The 14,967-nt window shown below is 39.4% G+C and overlaps 1 protein-coding gene across 2 annotated transcripts in view; it reads left to right on the forward strand.

Annotated features, from left to right (window-relative positions):
* SLC30A6 (solute carrier family 30 member 6) overlaps positions 1–12,615 on the forward strand; it is a 54,928-nt gene extending 42,313 nt beyond the window's left edge. For both annotated transcript variants that reach the window (XM_053588042.1, XM_053588043.1), the window contains exons 12-14: positions 1,035–1,082; positions 3,369–3,437; positions 11,482–12,615. In XM_053588042.1, coding sequence (XP_053444017.1) covers positions 1,035–1,082; positions 3,369–3,437; positions 11,482–11,982 — 618 coding nt within the window. In that variant the 3' untranslated portion in view covers positions 11,983–12,615. The remainder of the gene's footprint in view (positions 1–1,034; positions 1,083–3,368; positions 3,438–11,481) is intronic.
* Positions 12,616–14,967: the final 2,352 nt, after the last annotated feature.

Below are 14,967 nucleotides of genomic sequence, written 5' to 3' on the forward strand. Positions count from 1 at the left end.
TGCTGTAGTGTCATAGTTGACAGCAACCTCAAACTCTTGGGCTTAAGCAATTCTCTTGCCTCAGCCTCCCAAGGAACTGGGACTACATGTGCTGGCCACAATGCCCATCTATTTTTTTGTTGCAGTTGTTTAGCTGGCCTGGGCCGGGTTCGAACACACCACCCTTGGTGTATGTGGCTGGCGCCATAACAAAATGTGCTACAGGCGCCAAGCTAGAGACTTTAAATTTAAAATTTAAATTGGCAAATCGCTGCTTGTTGAAACAGTAGAAACACGTGTAGATAAGCCCATGGAAAGAAAAGTTTCCTAGAGCTAAATATGTGTGTAAACATTGTTCCTTTTCCCTGACCCTCATGCCTTTCCTATAACTTTGAGGCAGTGCTCCATCTTTTGAAATAGTAATAGCAATAATAGTAGTATAGAACATAGTAGCACTAGACTACAATGTTTCTAGCCATTTCTTGAATATTTTGTATTGGTTGGTTCTTTACGTCTTATTTAATTCTAGAGGTAGGCTCTTCCTTGTGAGATAAAAAACAAATATGGACAAATTGATAATGTTGCCCCACTAGGGAGGTCAATTAAAGCCTCTCTTCCCTAAATCACGATAGACACATGTCACATGTTAGACACAGACTGGCTGAACATCTATTTGGGGGCTGGGTGCTGTGGGTCACGCCTGTAATCCCACCACTCTGGAAGGCCTAGCTGAGAGGACTCCTTAAGCTCAGGAGTTTGAGACCAGCTAGAGCAAGAGTGAGACCCCATCTCTTCTAAAAGTAGGAAAATCAGTGCGGTATTGTGGTGGGTACCTATAGTCCCAGCTATGGGGAAGCAGAGGCAGGAGGATCACCTAAACCCAGGAGTTTGAGGTTGCTGTGAGCTAGGCTGACACCATAGCACTCTAGATTGGGACAACAGAGTGAGACTCTGTCTAAAAAAAATCCGCTAGGTAGGAGGGGTTTCAAGACCATTATTGGCAAAATTATTTTTTCTCCTAGGTTATTTATATTTTATTTTATTCTTTTGCCCAGACAACACCACCTCATGTTATTGGTCAGCTGGACAAACTTATCAGAGAGGTAAGATGAAATAGTAAGTAAAATCATTTTGATTTATATTCAGGGATAGAAGGGGTGAGTATATATAATACTTTATTCAACCCTACCTAGAATTTTATTTTAGGGAAGCTTGTATTCTTCATAATAATTAGGAGCCATAACATAAGGGCGAAAATAGAAAAATCTGAGGAATTGTTCAGCCTAGAAGCCAAATTCACTTGAAATAAATGTGAATGAGATCAGGGATGTCCAACCTGTGGCTCATGAGCCACATGCAGATTATTTGAGGATTGTTTTCTTTGGTGTTGGATATCATGAAAAGTATGCACAGATTTTTTTCTTTTTGGCTAATCAGCTTTCCTTAATGTGTGTATATTTAATATGTGGCCCAAGACAACTCTTTTTCCAATGTGAAGCAGAAAACAAAAAAGATTAGATACCTGGAGTGGCGCCTATGGCTCAAGGAGTAGGGCACCGGCCCCATACACCAGGGGTGGTGGGTTCAAGCCTGGCCCCGGCCAAAAACTGCAAAAAAAAAAAATTTAGAAACCCTTGGGCATGCGGCCCAGAAGGGGTATGAGTGCAGCCCAACAAAAACCGTAAGCCATAAGCTTACTTAAAACGTTATGAGATTTTTTGGTGGAATTTGATTGCACAGTTCTTGAGTGTGAAATTTGTAGGCGGCATGTTGTGTCACAGTCATATGAAATAAACATATGGACACTCCCTATTTGTACTCATATTTGCTTCAGTTTTATGGTGGTATACAGCTTCCAGCATGTTATCTTCTAAGTAAAGACAGTTGAATTGTCACCATTAGACATTACGTGTGCTCCTAGTGACTTGGTGAGGCAGAGATTATCAATGATATTTCAGCCTACCATTGCGACGTTAATTGTTTCATGTCATTTAGAAGTCAGGTAACTGTTCTCACTTGATTATTAAGGGCACTTCCACACCTTGGCACCACCTCACACATTGCTCACTGCTGCTTATAGCCAGCCCTCTGCCTCGCTCTACATCAGCAGCCGAGGTGTGGGAGGGCCCAAACTTTGCTTTCTATTTTCCTATCAGTTAATTGTCATAATAAAAGTAAATATAGTCTTTGTCTATTTTGTGTGTGTGTGTGTGAGACAGAGTCTCAAGCTGTCACAGCAACCTCTAACTCTTGGGCTTAAGCGATTCTCTCGCTTCAGCCTCCCAAGTAGCTGGGACTACAGGTACCCACCACAATGCCCAGCTATTTTTTTTTTTTTAACCTAACAAATGCAATCAGTGTAGCCTGGTTTCTTGTACCCTCAATGAATCCCCAACAATAAAAAAAAAAAGTCCAAAAACAATGGATGCTGGCAGAGATGAAGAGAGAAAGGAACACTTACAGACTGTTGGTGGGACTGCAAATTAGCATAACTTCTATGGAAAACAGTTTGGAGATTCCCAAAAGACTAAAAATAGACTCCATTCAATCCAGCAGTCTCACTACAGGGCATTCATCCAAAGGAGAATCTTCATCAAAAAGATACCTATGCTCAAATGTTTATTGCAGCACAAGTCAGAATTGCAAAGATGTGGAATCAACCCAAGTGCCCATCAATTCATGAGTACATTAATAAAACACTGGATGTGTATATCATGGAGTACTACTCGGCCATAAAAGAAGATGGATTAAAACCTTTTGCAACAATCTGAATGGAACTGGAGACTGTTCTGCTAAGTGAAGTATCTCAAGAATGGAGAAACAAACACCACATGTACTCACTATTAAATTGGAGCTAACCAATGAGCACATATGTGCAAGGGAGGAAAGTGAAGCTCAGTGACAGTTGCCTAGAGGAGGAGGGGAGGGAGAATAAACCAACTTATTGGTTACTGTGAACACCATTTGGGTGATGGACACACCTATAGCTGGACTCAAGCATTACAAAAAGGATCCCTGTAACCTAAAACGTTTGTACTCCCTTAATATTTTGAAATTTTTTTAAAAAGCTGATACCACAGAGTGATGGATATAAATATATTCCATATTGACAAAATGTAAAGAACTACACACTGTTGAAGTTGAGTGGGAAAGGTTAATATTAAGCAGTTGGGACTTGATTCTAAAAGAATTGGAATAAGCAAGAAAGTGGGAAAACAAGCAGCAATGGTATCTTGAGTGGCGTGGGACTTCCCTTGGCTGATGAGTGTCCTTGTGCAGTATTTGACCACATGGTTTTTAGGCTTAAAGTAAGTCCATATGTGAATGAACTGTGTTGGATGTGTCAGATACAGACACTGCTGATAACCTATTTCTGTGCTTTTAATTAGGTATCTACCTTGGATGGAGTTTTAGAAGTCCGAAATGAACACTTTTGGACCCTAGGTTTTGGTTCATTGGTATGTTTTTACATGTTACTTTAGTTAAATTTAAAACATAGTTTTTAATTTTTAAACCTGAATACAGTATTTCTTTAAAATTTTCTTTGAGTCTTATGAAAAGGCTTTCTGTGTGTTCCCTATTTGTGTTCAAAAGAGTCTAAAATGTAGATAGACTCAATTACCTAATTGAGATTAATTGAAGGATGTATTTCTTTTTTTTTAACGTGTAAATGTTTTTTAATTTTATTTTTAATTGACAAATAACAATTTTAACAAATACCTATTCTATGCCTGGGACTCTATAGCCATCCTCTAAATTTATATCCTCATAACAAATTTAGAAGACAAGCATTCTTTTATTTTTTTCTGTATTTCATAACTTTTTTCCTTCAAACAACTGTATGATCTTATTGTTAATAACACCAAAGTGTCCACCTAAAACAAATCTACAGTTATACTTTAGGAATGATCAGGAAAATACAGAAAAGTACCCAGAAAAAAAATTAAAATCACCATAATTCTATCCTCAGGAGAAAACTGCTGTTGGTATTTTGTTTGTTTTGTTTGTTTGTTTTTTGAGACAGAGTTTCAAGCTGCTGCCCTGCGTAGAGTGCTGTGGCATCATAGCTCACAACAACCTCCAAGCTCAAGCGATCCTCTTGCCTCGGTTTTTCTATTTTTAGTAAAGACGGGGGTCTCACTTTTGCTGAGGCTGGTCTCGAACTCATGATCTCAAGCAGTCCACCCGCCTCGGCCTCCCAGAGTGCTAGGATTACAGGTGTGAGCCACCGCGCCTGGCCACAGATATTTTGGAATTTATGCTTACACATTTATTCTCCTTGGGAAATGAGATCTTGCTGATTGATAACTTACTCTTTTTGGGTTTTCATGGAGATATTCTCCTACAATATCTTTTTTAAAAACCAAATAGGGATTGGCTTAGCGCTCGTAGCATCGTGGTTACGGTGCCAGCCACATACACTGAAGTTGGTGGGTTCAAACCCAGCCCAGGCCAGCTAAACAACAATGACAACTGCAAGAAAAAAATACATTGGGGTGGTCACCTGTAGTCCCAGCTACCTGGAGGTTGAGACAAAGAATCGCTTAAGCCTGGGGCAGCATCTGTGGCTCAAAGGAGTAGGGCGCCAGCCCCATATGCTGGAGGTGGCAGGTTCAAACCTAGCCCTGGCCAAAAACTGCAAAAAAAAAGAATCACTTAAGCCCAAGAATTTGAGGTTGCTGTGAGTTATGATGCCATAACACTCTACTGAGGGTGACCAAATACGATTTGACTTTTCTAACATAATACAAGTTCCAGAAGTAAGCACGTCATAGCTAGTCCAACAGTTCAGTGATGTCATCCACTGTGCAGTCTTTAATTTCAGGCTTATGGTCTTTTAATGGCAAAATTGTCACTTCACTTCCACCTCCCCTGACTCTTTCCCTCTCTAGGCATTTTGGATGTCTAAAACTCATTCTCTAGTAAATTATTCAGAAAGGGCCTCTGGGAATAATATTTTCTAAATTCTTGAATGTTGCACAGTTTGTGCATATTATACTTGAAGATTAGTCTGTCTGGATATAAAATCTTTACTACACATTTTGTTTCTTTGACTTTCTTAAATATGTTACCCCATTTACCTCTGGCATAAAGCATGGTTGTGACAATGCCTAATGATAATCTGATTTGTTTTCTTTTATATGTGACTTGATCTTTTTGACTAGAAGCTCAAAAGATATTTTTTCTTTTCTTTCGAAGAGCGTTTCACTTGGTTGCCCAGGTTAGAGTGCCATGGCCTCAGCCTAGCTAACAGCAAACTCAAACTCCTGGGCTCAAGTGATCCTTCTGCTTTAGCCTCCCCAGTAGCTGGGACTACAGGTGCCTGCCACAGTGCACAGCTAATTCTTTCTGTTTTTTTAGAGATGCTCTTGCTTGAACTCCTGAGCTCTGTCTCAGCTTCCCAGAGTGCTAGGATTACAGGTGTGAGCCACTGTGCCTGGCCTGATATTTTTTCTTTAAAGTCCCGCAATTTTACTAGAATGTATCGTGGCATTAATTATTTTAATTATGTCATGTACCCTTTCAGTAACGTTGTTTCAGAAATAATTTTTTTTAATATTTAAGAAAGGTTTTTAAATTATATTATGTAATTTTTATTCAGGTCTCTTGCTTTGGTTTTCTCTTTTGGGCACTCCTATCATATGCACGTTGGATCTTTGCCTTTTATATTTGTTATTTTTTTTCTCAAATCCTTATCATCTCTTAATTTCCTTTTGATTAAAAAAAAATATTCTGGGTGGCACCTATGGCTCAGTGAGTAGGGCGCCGGCCCCATATACCGAGGGTGGTGGGTTCAAACCCAGCCCCGGCTGAACTGCAACCAAAAAATAGCCGGGCGTTGTGGCAGGCGCCTGTAATCCCAGCTGCTCGGGAGGCTCAGGCAGGAGAATCTCGGAAGCCCAAGAGCTAGAGGTTGCTGTGAGTCCTGTGACATCATGACACTCTACTGAAGGCGGTAAAGTGAGACTCTGTCTCTTTTTGGCTGGGCATGATGGATGATGGCTCACGCCTGTAATCCTAGCACTCTGGGAGGCCAAGTCAGGTGGATTTCCTGAGATTATGGGTTCAAGACCAGCCTCAGCCAGGATGAGACCCCCCATCTCTAAAAATAGCTGGGCGTTGTGGCAGGTGCCTGTAGTCCCAGCTACCTGGGAGGCTGAGGCAAGAGAATTGCTTGAGCCAAAGAGTTTGAGGTTGCTGTGAGCTGTGATGCCATAGCACTCTACCAAAGGGCAGCAAAGTGAAACTCTGTCTCAAAAAAAACTTTTTCTTTCTTGCTGTCTTTTATTTCCCTTGGTATACTCCTATGTTTATTTGCTTTTCTATTCCTTCTAGATAAGTTTTTATTTCTGAAGTGATTTTTTTCTTGTATTTTGTCATCTCATTTCTAAGTATTTTAAATTCTGATTTATGTTCTTATTTTATATCTTTTGCCTTGTTTTGAAAAAGCGGCTTATATTTTTTGTTTGTTTGTTTGTTTTCTTAGAGACAGAGTCTCACTTTGTCACCCTCAGTAGAATACTGTGGTGTCACTGCTCACAGCAACCTCCAGCTCTTGGGCTTAGGCGATTCTCTTGCCTCAGCCTCTAAGAGTAGCTGGGACTACAGGTACCGGCCACAATGCCCAGCTATTTTTTTGTTGCAGTTTGGCCTGGGCCAGGTTCAAACCCACCACCCTCGGTATATAGGGCCGGCACCCTACTCACTGAGCCACAGGCGCCACCCAGGCTTACAGTTTTTAATCTGTTTTGTAGTTATATCTTTCTGGTGATCTTTAATAATCTGTATTTGTATTCTCCTTTTTTCCTTATAATAACTGTGTGGGATGTGGCTTTAATCCTTTTCCATTGCTTGCTTTATTTCTTTTTATTTTGGAGACAGGGTTTCTGTCATTCAGACTGGAGTGCTCTGACTCAGTTATAGCTCACTGCAGCCTCAAACTCCTAGGCCTAGGCTCAAGCATTCCTCCTGCGTTAGCCTCTGGAATAGCTAGGACTATAGGCACCTGCCACGATGGCACTACCTTACCAGGCTAATTTTTTTTAATTCTTTGTGGAGATGAGGTCTCACTGTGTTGCCAAGGCTGGTCTGGAACTCCTAGGCTCAAGCAATCCTCCTGTCAGCCTCCCAAAGTGCTGGGATTACAAACATGAACCACCTCACCCAGCTGCTCAATGTTTTTGAAATTAGTTTTCCTGAACTTTAAAATTAGGAGTGGTTTAGGGTAGTGTATATGAATTCATAAGTCTAGAGCTCCCTCTTCTGATGATTTTGTAAAATAAAAGTTCTTTTCTTTCTTCTGTGTTCTTTCTCCCATTTGTATCTCCTCCACCTCTATCCTTTATCTCAACTGTGCTGCTCAAGTTGGATTCTCTTCCCAGGTGTTTCTTCTTACTGTGTGGCTTTGTCTTAGAAAAGAGTTTTGCCTGGTTACTTTTGAGAACTTACAGGCTCAAATTGCTCCAGCCCTTCAGACTTTATTGCAAACCCAATACACTTACCCAGTGGAGAAATGTGCAAAACTCCCCATTTCAGCCACCTTTCTCAAATTGTCCTGGATTTCCAGTAAGTGTCAGTTAACTGCTTTGGGGTTTTAGATCAGTCAGATGCCCTCCTTGTTCCTTCTGATACCTTACAGACCTCATAGCTTGTACTTGGAGCTTCACAGGGGTACTCTGTTACCTAGTTTTTTATAGATGTCCATAGATTTTCAGTTTTACTATCTTAGTTTCTCTGTTTTTATGGAGGCATTTCAAAAACTGCCACTACTGCTTCCATCTTCCAAGAATTGCAACATTATTTTTAATGGTTGTGGAGTTTTACATTATGTAAATATGCCATACTTTTTTTTTTTTTTTTTTAAGACAGAATCTCACTTTTTTGCCCTGGGTAGAGTGCCTTGGCTTCAGAGCCCACAGCAACCTTAAACTTTTGGGTTTAAGTGATTCTCTTGCCTCAGCCTCCCAAGTAGCTGGGACTACAAACTCCCGCTACAATATCCGGCTCCTTTTTGTTGTAGTTGTCATTGTTTGGCAGGCCTGGGCTGGGTTCGAACCCGCCAGCTCTGATGTATGTGGCTGGTGCCCTAGCCACTGAGCTACAGGCGCCAAGCCGGCTCCCAGCTATTTTTTTTAGAGACGAGGTCTTGCTCTGGTGCAGGCTGGTCTCAAACTTGTGAGCTCAGGCAGTCCACCTGCCTCGCCTCTCAGAGTGGTGGGATTACAGGCATGAGTCACTGTTCCCAGCCTTAAATATGCTATAATTTATTTCATCAGTCCCGTGATGGACATTTAGATTGTTTTCTATTTTTTCCTATATAAGCAGGGTTGGGATAAACATTTTTATGGGATAGTCTTTGTATATAAACATGATTATTCCGTAAGCTTCATTTTTAGAAGTGGTTTTTGTGAGTCAATGATGTTTACCTTTTTTATGGTTTTTAGTATAAATTGCCAAATTGCCTTGCCTTTTAGAACTACACACTTCCAGTTGTGTAATTTTTAACCATTTTTTAGTTGTGCTGACAATATTAACAAGTAGACAAGTGTTAATCTGGATAGCTTATAAACACAAAGAATAGTCATCTCAACTATTCAGAACTTGGCCATCTAGAAACCATACCTAGTATGGTACCGAATAATTCCTAAAATTAGTATCTGGATAAGACTCAGGAAATTAAAACAAGCTTTTGAACTGCCAAAAATTGATGTTACAGAATCTATAGATAAAAACATGCACCATAATCATCAGAGAGTATTTTAGTTCATACTCTGCAAATTTTTAACTTACTTTAATTAAGATACAGTATCTTTTATAGTTTTGTATACTGCCAACTATAAGATAGCAGTGGCAAATAAAGGGAAGTAATCAAAGGTGACTTGATTTCTAGATGTGATTGTCTCACCTAAAAATAGTCAATAGACATCCAATTCAAGTAATACAGATTATTTTCTCTATCTCATAGTTGACAACTCTCTTATTACTGTTCTGTATTTAGCATTTCAAGTTGTAGATTTAGCCACATTGTAACTAAACAATTAGGCTAGTTTATGTGCAGTTTATGTTTTATAATTTTTTCTTTTTTGAAAATCCAAGTTTATGGGCAGCACCTGTGGCTTAGTGAGTAGGGCACCAGCCCCATATACTGAGAGTGGCAGGTTCGAACCTGCCCCAGCCAAACTACAACCAAAAAAAAATAGCCAGGCATTGTGGTGGGCGCCTGTAGTCCCAGCTACTCGGGAGGCTGAGGCAAGACAATCGTGTAAGTCCAAGAGCTGGAGGTTGCTGTGAGCTGTGATGCCTGCACTCTACCGTGGATGACAAAGTGAGACTCTGTCTCAAAAAAAGAAAAAAAAGAAGGCTTGGTGCCTGTGGCTCAAGTGGCTAAGGCACCAGCCACATACACCTGAGCTGGCAGGTTCGAATCCAGCCCGGGCCCGCCAAATAACGAAAGCTGCAAACCAAAAAATAGCTGGGGGTTGTGGCAGGCGCCTGTAGTCCCAACTACGTGGGAGGCAGAGGCAGGAGAATCACTTGAGCCCAGGAGTTGGAAGTTGCTGTGAGCTGTGATGCCACAGCACTTTACCCAGGGTGACAGCTTGAGGCTCTGTCTCAAAAAAAGAAAAAGAAAAAGAAAATGCACGTTTATCTGGAATCAACATGGAGTATTTGCTGGGCATTTTATTTAATTTTATTTACTCTACTATATATTATTATTTAAATTTTTTAGGCAAATAGTACCCAATTGCTAGAAAAATAAGAATTTATAATTAAAGCCTTAAAGAGAGATTAAAAATCCTTACTAATTCTGTCATCTGGAGATAAGTAATATCATTTGTGATAGTGATATTTCTGTGTGTGTGTTTTAACCAAAATAGAATCATTGTTATAACTACTACTTTTATTTACTTTAAAAACATAACTTGTGGTAAACACCTTTTCAATATAATAAACATACTTCTGATTATCACTGTAATGCCTGATGCTCTCTACTCTTACAAGTCTGAGATTGTCTTTCATGAGCCCATCTCCCTCATCTACTACTTACAGTTGGCTATGAAGCCCTCCTACTTCTCCCTCTGGGATACGTGAATTTATCTATCCCTCTCTGATCCCTTTTCTATTTTTTTTTTTTTTTTAAGAGACAGAGTCTCACTTTGTCACCCTTGGTAGAGTACTGTGACATCACAGCTCATAGCAACCTCTAGCTCTTGGGCTCAGGCAATTGTCTTGCCTCAGCCTCCTGAGTAGCTGGGACTACAGGCGCCCGCTACAACGCCCAGCTGTTTATTTATTTATTTTTATTATTATTATTATGTATTTTTTTTTTTTTTTTGCAGTTTTTAGCTGGGGCAGGCGCCGTCCAATGCCCAGCTATTTTTTGTTGTAGTTTGGCCAGGGTCAGGTTCAAACCCGCCACCCACAGTATATGGGGCCAGCACCCTACTCACTAAGCCACAGGCCCCACCTTGATTCCATTTTTTTTTTTTTTTTTAAATCCTAGCTCTGCTTTCCTCATTCCTTGCCTGATACCAATTATCCATTCCTTGCCTGATACCAATTGTCCTACAATTTTTTGGAACTCTTGATTATTTTACTTCTATTCAGTTGCAAAACTCCTTATCATTTTAAGGCCATCTGCTAACCTTTGTTTTTAACCTGTTCTTCCTCCTCCTTCACTCCTTTGTTTCCTTCCTTCCCTCCCTTCCTCCCTATCTTATCTTTCTCTCTCCTTCTCTCCCCTGAAATATTATACTTCTTTACATATTAGTATTGTTGCTTGTTCTTACCAAACATGCCATACATTTTAACTGCTGTTCCCTCAGTGTAAAATATCTGTTTGTGCTTTTTGAAATTCTATTTAATCATTAATCCTAGATCAAATGCTATCTTCTTTTGCAGTCTTCTTCAATTGGAATCAATACCTATTTTTTCTGCCCTTCCATTGTATTGTTCATATACTTCATTTATATTCTGCCTTGCATTATGATTTGTCTGTCTTCCTCCTACATGGATTTCTCTTCTTCTTTTATGTTTTAAAGAGTCACAGATGGCTCTGTGCCAGTAACACAATGGTTATGGCATCAGCCACATATACTGAGGCTGGCAGATTCGAACCCAGCCTGGGCCAGCTAAACAACAAAGACAATCGCAACAAAAAATAGCTGAGCATTATGCGGGCACCTGTAGTCCCAGCTGCTTGGAAGGATGAGGCAAGAAAATCGCTTAAGCTCAGGAGTTTGAGGTTGTTGTGAGCTGTGATGCCATAGTACTCTACCGAGGGCGACATAATGAGACTCTCTCTCAAAAAATAAATAAATAAATAAACATAAAGGGTCAAAGATTATTTCATTATATTGATAATCATCAGGAAAACTGACAAGACATTTAACTTTCTCTTGTTTTAAAGAAAATTCCAGCTACTAACAACATCGTAAATAAAATGTTTACTTTCAATGGAATTTTTATTAGTGTAATTCTTTTGTATTTTTCCCCTTTTAGGCTGGATCAGTGCATGTAAGAATTCGACGAGATGCCAATGAACAAATGGTCCTTGCACATGTGACCAACAGGCTGTACACACTAGTGTCTACTCTGACTGTTCAGATTTTCAAGGATGATTGGATTAGACCTGCCTTACTGTCTGGGCCTGTCGCAGCCAATGTCCTAAACTTTTCAGATCATCACATAATCCCAATGCCTCTTTTAAAGGGTACTGAGGATTTGAACCCTGTTACATCAACTCCAACTAAACCGAGTAGTCCACCTCCAGAATTTTCTTTCAACACCCCTGGAAAAAATGTGAACCCAGTTACTCTTCTAAATGCACAGACAAGGCCTTATGGTTTGGGTCTAAATCATGGACACACACCTTATAGCAACATGCTTAATCAAGTACTTGGAGTTCCAGGAATTGGAGCAAGCCAAGGATTCAGAACTGGTTTTACAAATATACCAAGTAGATATGGAACTAACAGCAGAATTGGACAATCAAGACCATGATGGACGCTAACTTATTTCTGTGAGGAATATTGACTCCTTGGCTTCCACTTTATTTAGCAGTCCTACTTTGCATTGACTGTTCAATCATTTACTATAAATGTTAGCGAATTGTAGGCTTGTTCACATTTCATGAAACCTATGAAACTATATTTTTGTAAAATATATTTGTGGTCATGAGATTCCTGTAAATGTTGTAGGCTTTAAATAGGCTTTTTTTAGAAAATGTGTTTCTCTGAATTTGGATTTTGCTGTCTTTGATTTTGTAGTTGACTTCAGTGTGATGTGACCGTACCTTTATAACAGAGCCATTTGATAGAGTGGATCTGTCATGTGACTAAGACTATAATTTTTTTTTTCAGTCAAATTTATAAACATGCTCTTGGGTAATAAACATTTTAGGAAAGTAAAAAAATGTCCATTCAAAAATTAAGTCTCTTTTTTATAGCTTTTCCAAACTTAATTGCTACATTTTTTCTTTGAGGTTTTCCTGAAATTATATCTTGCAAATTAAAAGCAAAAGTTTTTATTAGGAATTTTGGAACACATTCTATCTAGCACAATTTAAATTTTTTAATTATCGGGATTTTTGTTGGAAGTTTTTCTCATTTAAAAATTTCAATACATTTGTAAATAGTCCATGGCTCTCGGTGTTTCATTTTAACTAAGTGAATACCCAACCTTTGGTGATGTGCAATGAAAGAATCCCAATTTACTGTGTCATATTTAACAACATAATGATGGAATGTACCTTTTATGTCACTTCTTCAGTGGTTGACGTTTTTAATTTCTCATTTTATTAACAAAATATATCAACTATATTACCAAAATGTATGGAATTCCATACATGATATGGAATTTGATGTCTTTTCAAAGTTGCACAAAGAATTTGGCTATATATAATTTTACCAGACCATAACATTGGTTATAGAATACAGTGTTAATTAGGTCTACAGTGGGAAGTTTCTAACTTTTTTTGTTTTGCTTTGTCAAAAATGGTGATTTGCCAACTGATAAAGTGTGAGGATCATGTAGATTATTTTACTTTTTGATGATTTTATCCTTTGTTTACTAAATGCAGATTTTCAAGTATTTCCAACATGGCTAGTATTACTCCCAAACAGCATAACAGACAGCAGTCACACATTTCCTTTGAGGGGGTTTTGTTGTTGTTTTGTTTTATCATTATTTCTATAATTATGGTTTTTAAAAGGGATTTTGAAAGTGGATTCGACTTTCCTGGAATCCAGTGTTTCTGGAGATTTCTGACTTTCCCAGCCATCAGCCAGCTATCTAGAGATTTGTTGTTTTTGCAACAGTTTCTTCAGTCAACTCGTCTTCTTTTAAATAGGAGCAACACTTCCAAATCCTATTTCTTCACAGTGGAATAACATATATCCAAGAAGCCTTCTCTGTCAAGCAGAATGTGGTCATCTGTGGTAAGATATCTAAATATCTTGGTGAGGAATTGGGCATTGTCTTTGATATCTGCAACCTGTTCAGACATTTAAGCTGCTGAAAAAGTAATAGCCCACGCTACCTTGACTACTGGGGAAAATTAAATTTTGTAAAATGTAATAAGACAGCCTGTTTCTTGTCCTTGGTCTTATGTTCTGTTTTGCAACTATTACAGTATCTGTCGTTGACCTACTATTACAGGATGAATTTTTTTCTCCATTGACCTTATCTGAATGTCAGTTAGGGTCATGCATAAAATCTGAAGAACTGTCATGTACTGAGTGATGATTAAGCAGTATGTGCTCCTACCCCATGCATGTCTTTTCCATCCCCATGGGATTTTAAAGTGCTTAGGTATCAAACACAGTTCTGTGTGCGGTTTCATGCCTGGTTCCTCAACACCCATTCAGAGACAACACCTGTATATCTGTCTCACCAAAGGTGCTTTAATACCCATTCACACTATTTGAAAAAGGTCATGCAGAGTATGAAGGAATTAGCCCCATTTGCTGAAAATCAATAATGCCAGCTGTTAAAAGTGACATTGGCTCATGTATTATTGTATAGAGAAGTCTTAGTTGCCAAATTCTAACTAATTTCTAGCTATGGAAACAAGGAACTTGACCAACATAGGTCTACAGGCAGCAGTCTTACTGGTAAGTCTTGACCTATAATCACTTGAATCTAGACAAAGGAGGAAGTTTGATTTAAATACTTGGCCCATAGCTTGTGATTAAAAGTAAGCTCCATGGACTGTGATTAACCCTGTTTTAAGAAGTCTCTATGGGCTTGGTGCCTGTAGCTCAGCAGCTAAGGCACCAGCCACATACACCGGAGCTGGCAGGTTCAAACCCAACCCAGGCCTGCCAAACAACAATGACAACTACAACCAAAAAAAAAAAAAAAAAAAGCCAGGTGTTGTGGCAGGTGCCTGTAGTCCCAGCTACTTGGGAGGCTGGGGCAAGAGAATCGCTTAACCCCAAGAGTTTGAGGTTGCTGTGAGCTGTGACTATGATAGCACTTTACTGAGGCTGACATAGTAAAACTCTGTCTCAAAGAAAAAGAAAAGTCATTATGTTGTAATGGAAGAAATACTGAATTAGGACGCAAAAGATTTGGATTCCAATCCTGATGGTGCCACTGTATACGAAGTTTTATAACGTATAGACAACTCATTTAACTTCTCTCAGCTTTCTCATCTGTAATGTTAGGGAGGGCAAGCCGGGTGTAGTGGCTCACTCCGTAATCCTAGCACTCTGGGAGGCTAAGACCAGTGGATTGCTTAAACTCAGGAGTTGGAGACCAGACTGAGCAAGAGTGAGATATCGCCAATTGTACTAAAAAGAGAAAACTGCTGGGTATGGTGGCGCATGCCTACAGTCTCAGCCATTCGGGAGGCTGAGGCAAGAAGATGCCTTGAATCCAGGAGTTTGAGGTTGTTGTGAGCTATGACACCTGGCACTCCACCCAGGGTGACAGAGTGAGACTTGGTCTCAAAAAAAGGGCAGGAGGATGACTTTGTTGATCTGC

The sequence above is a fragment of the Nycticebus coucang genome, chromosome 4 (genome assembly GCF_027406575.1).
Source record: "Nycticebus coucang isolate mNycCou1 chromosome 4, mNycCou1.pri, whole genome shotgun sequence".
NCBI lineage: Eukaryota > Metazoa > Chordata > Mammalia > Primates > Lorisidae > Nycticebus > Nycticebus coucang.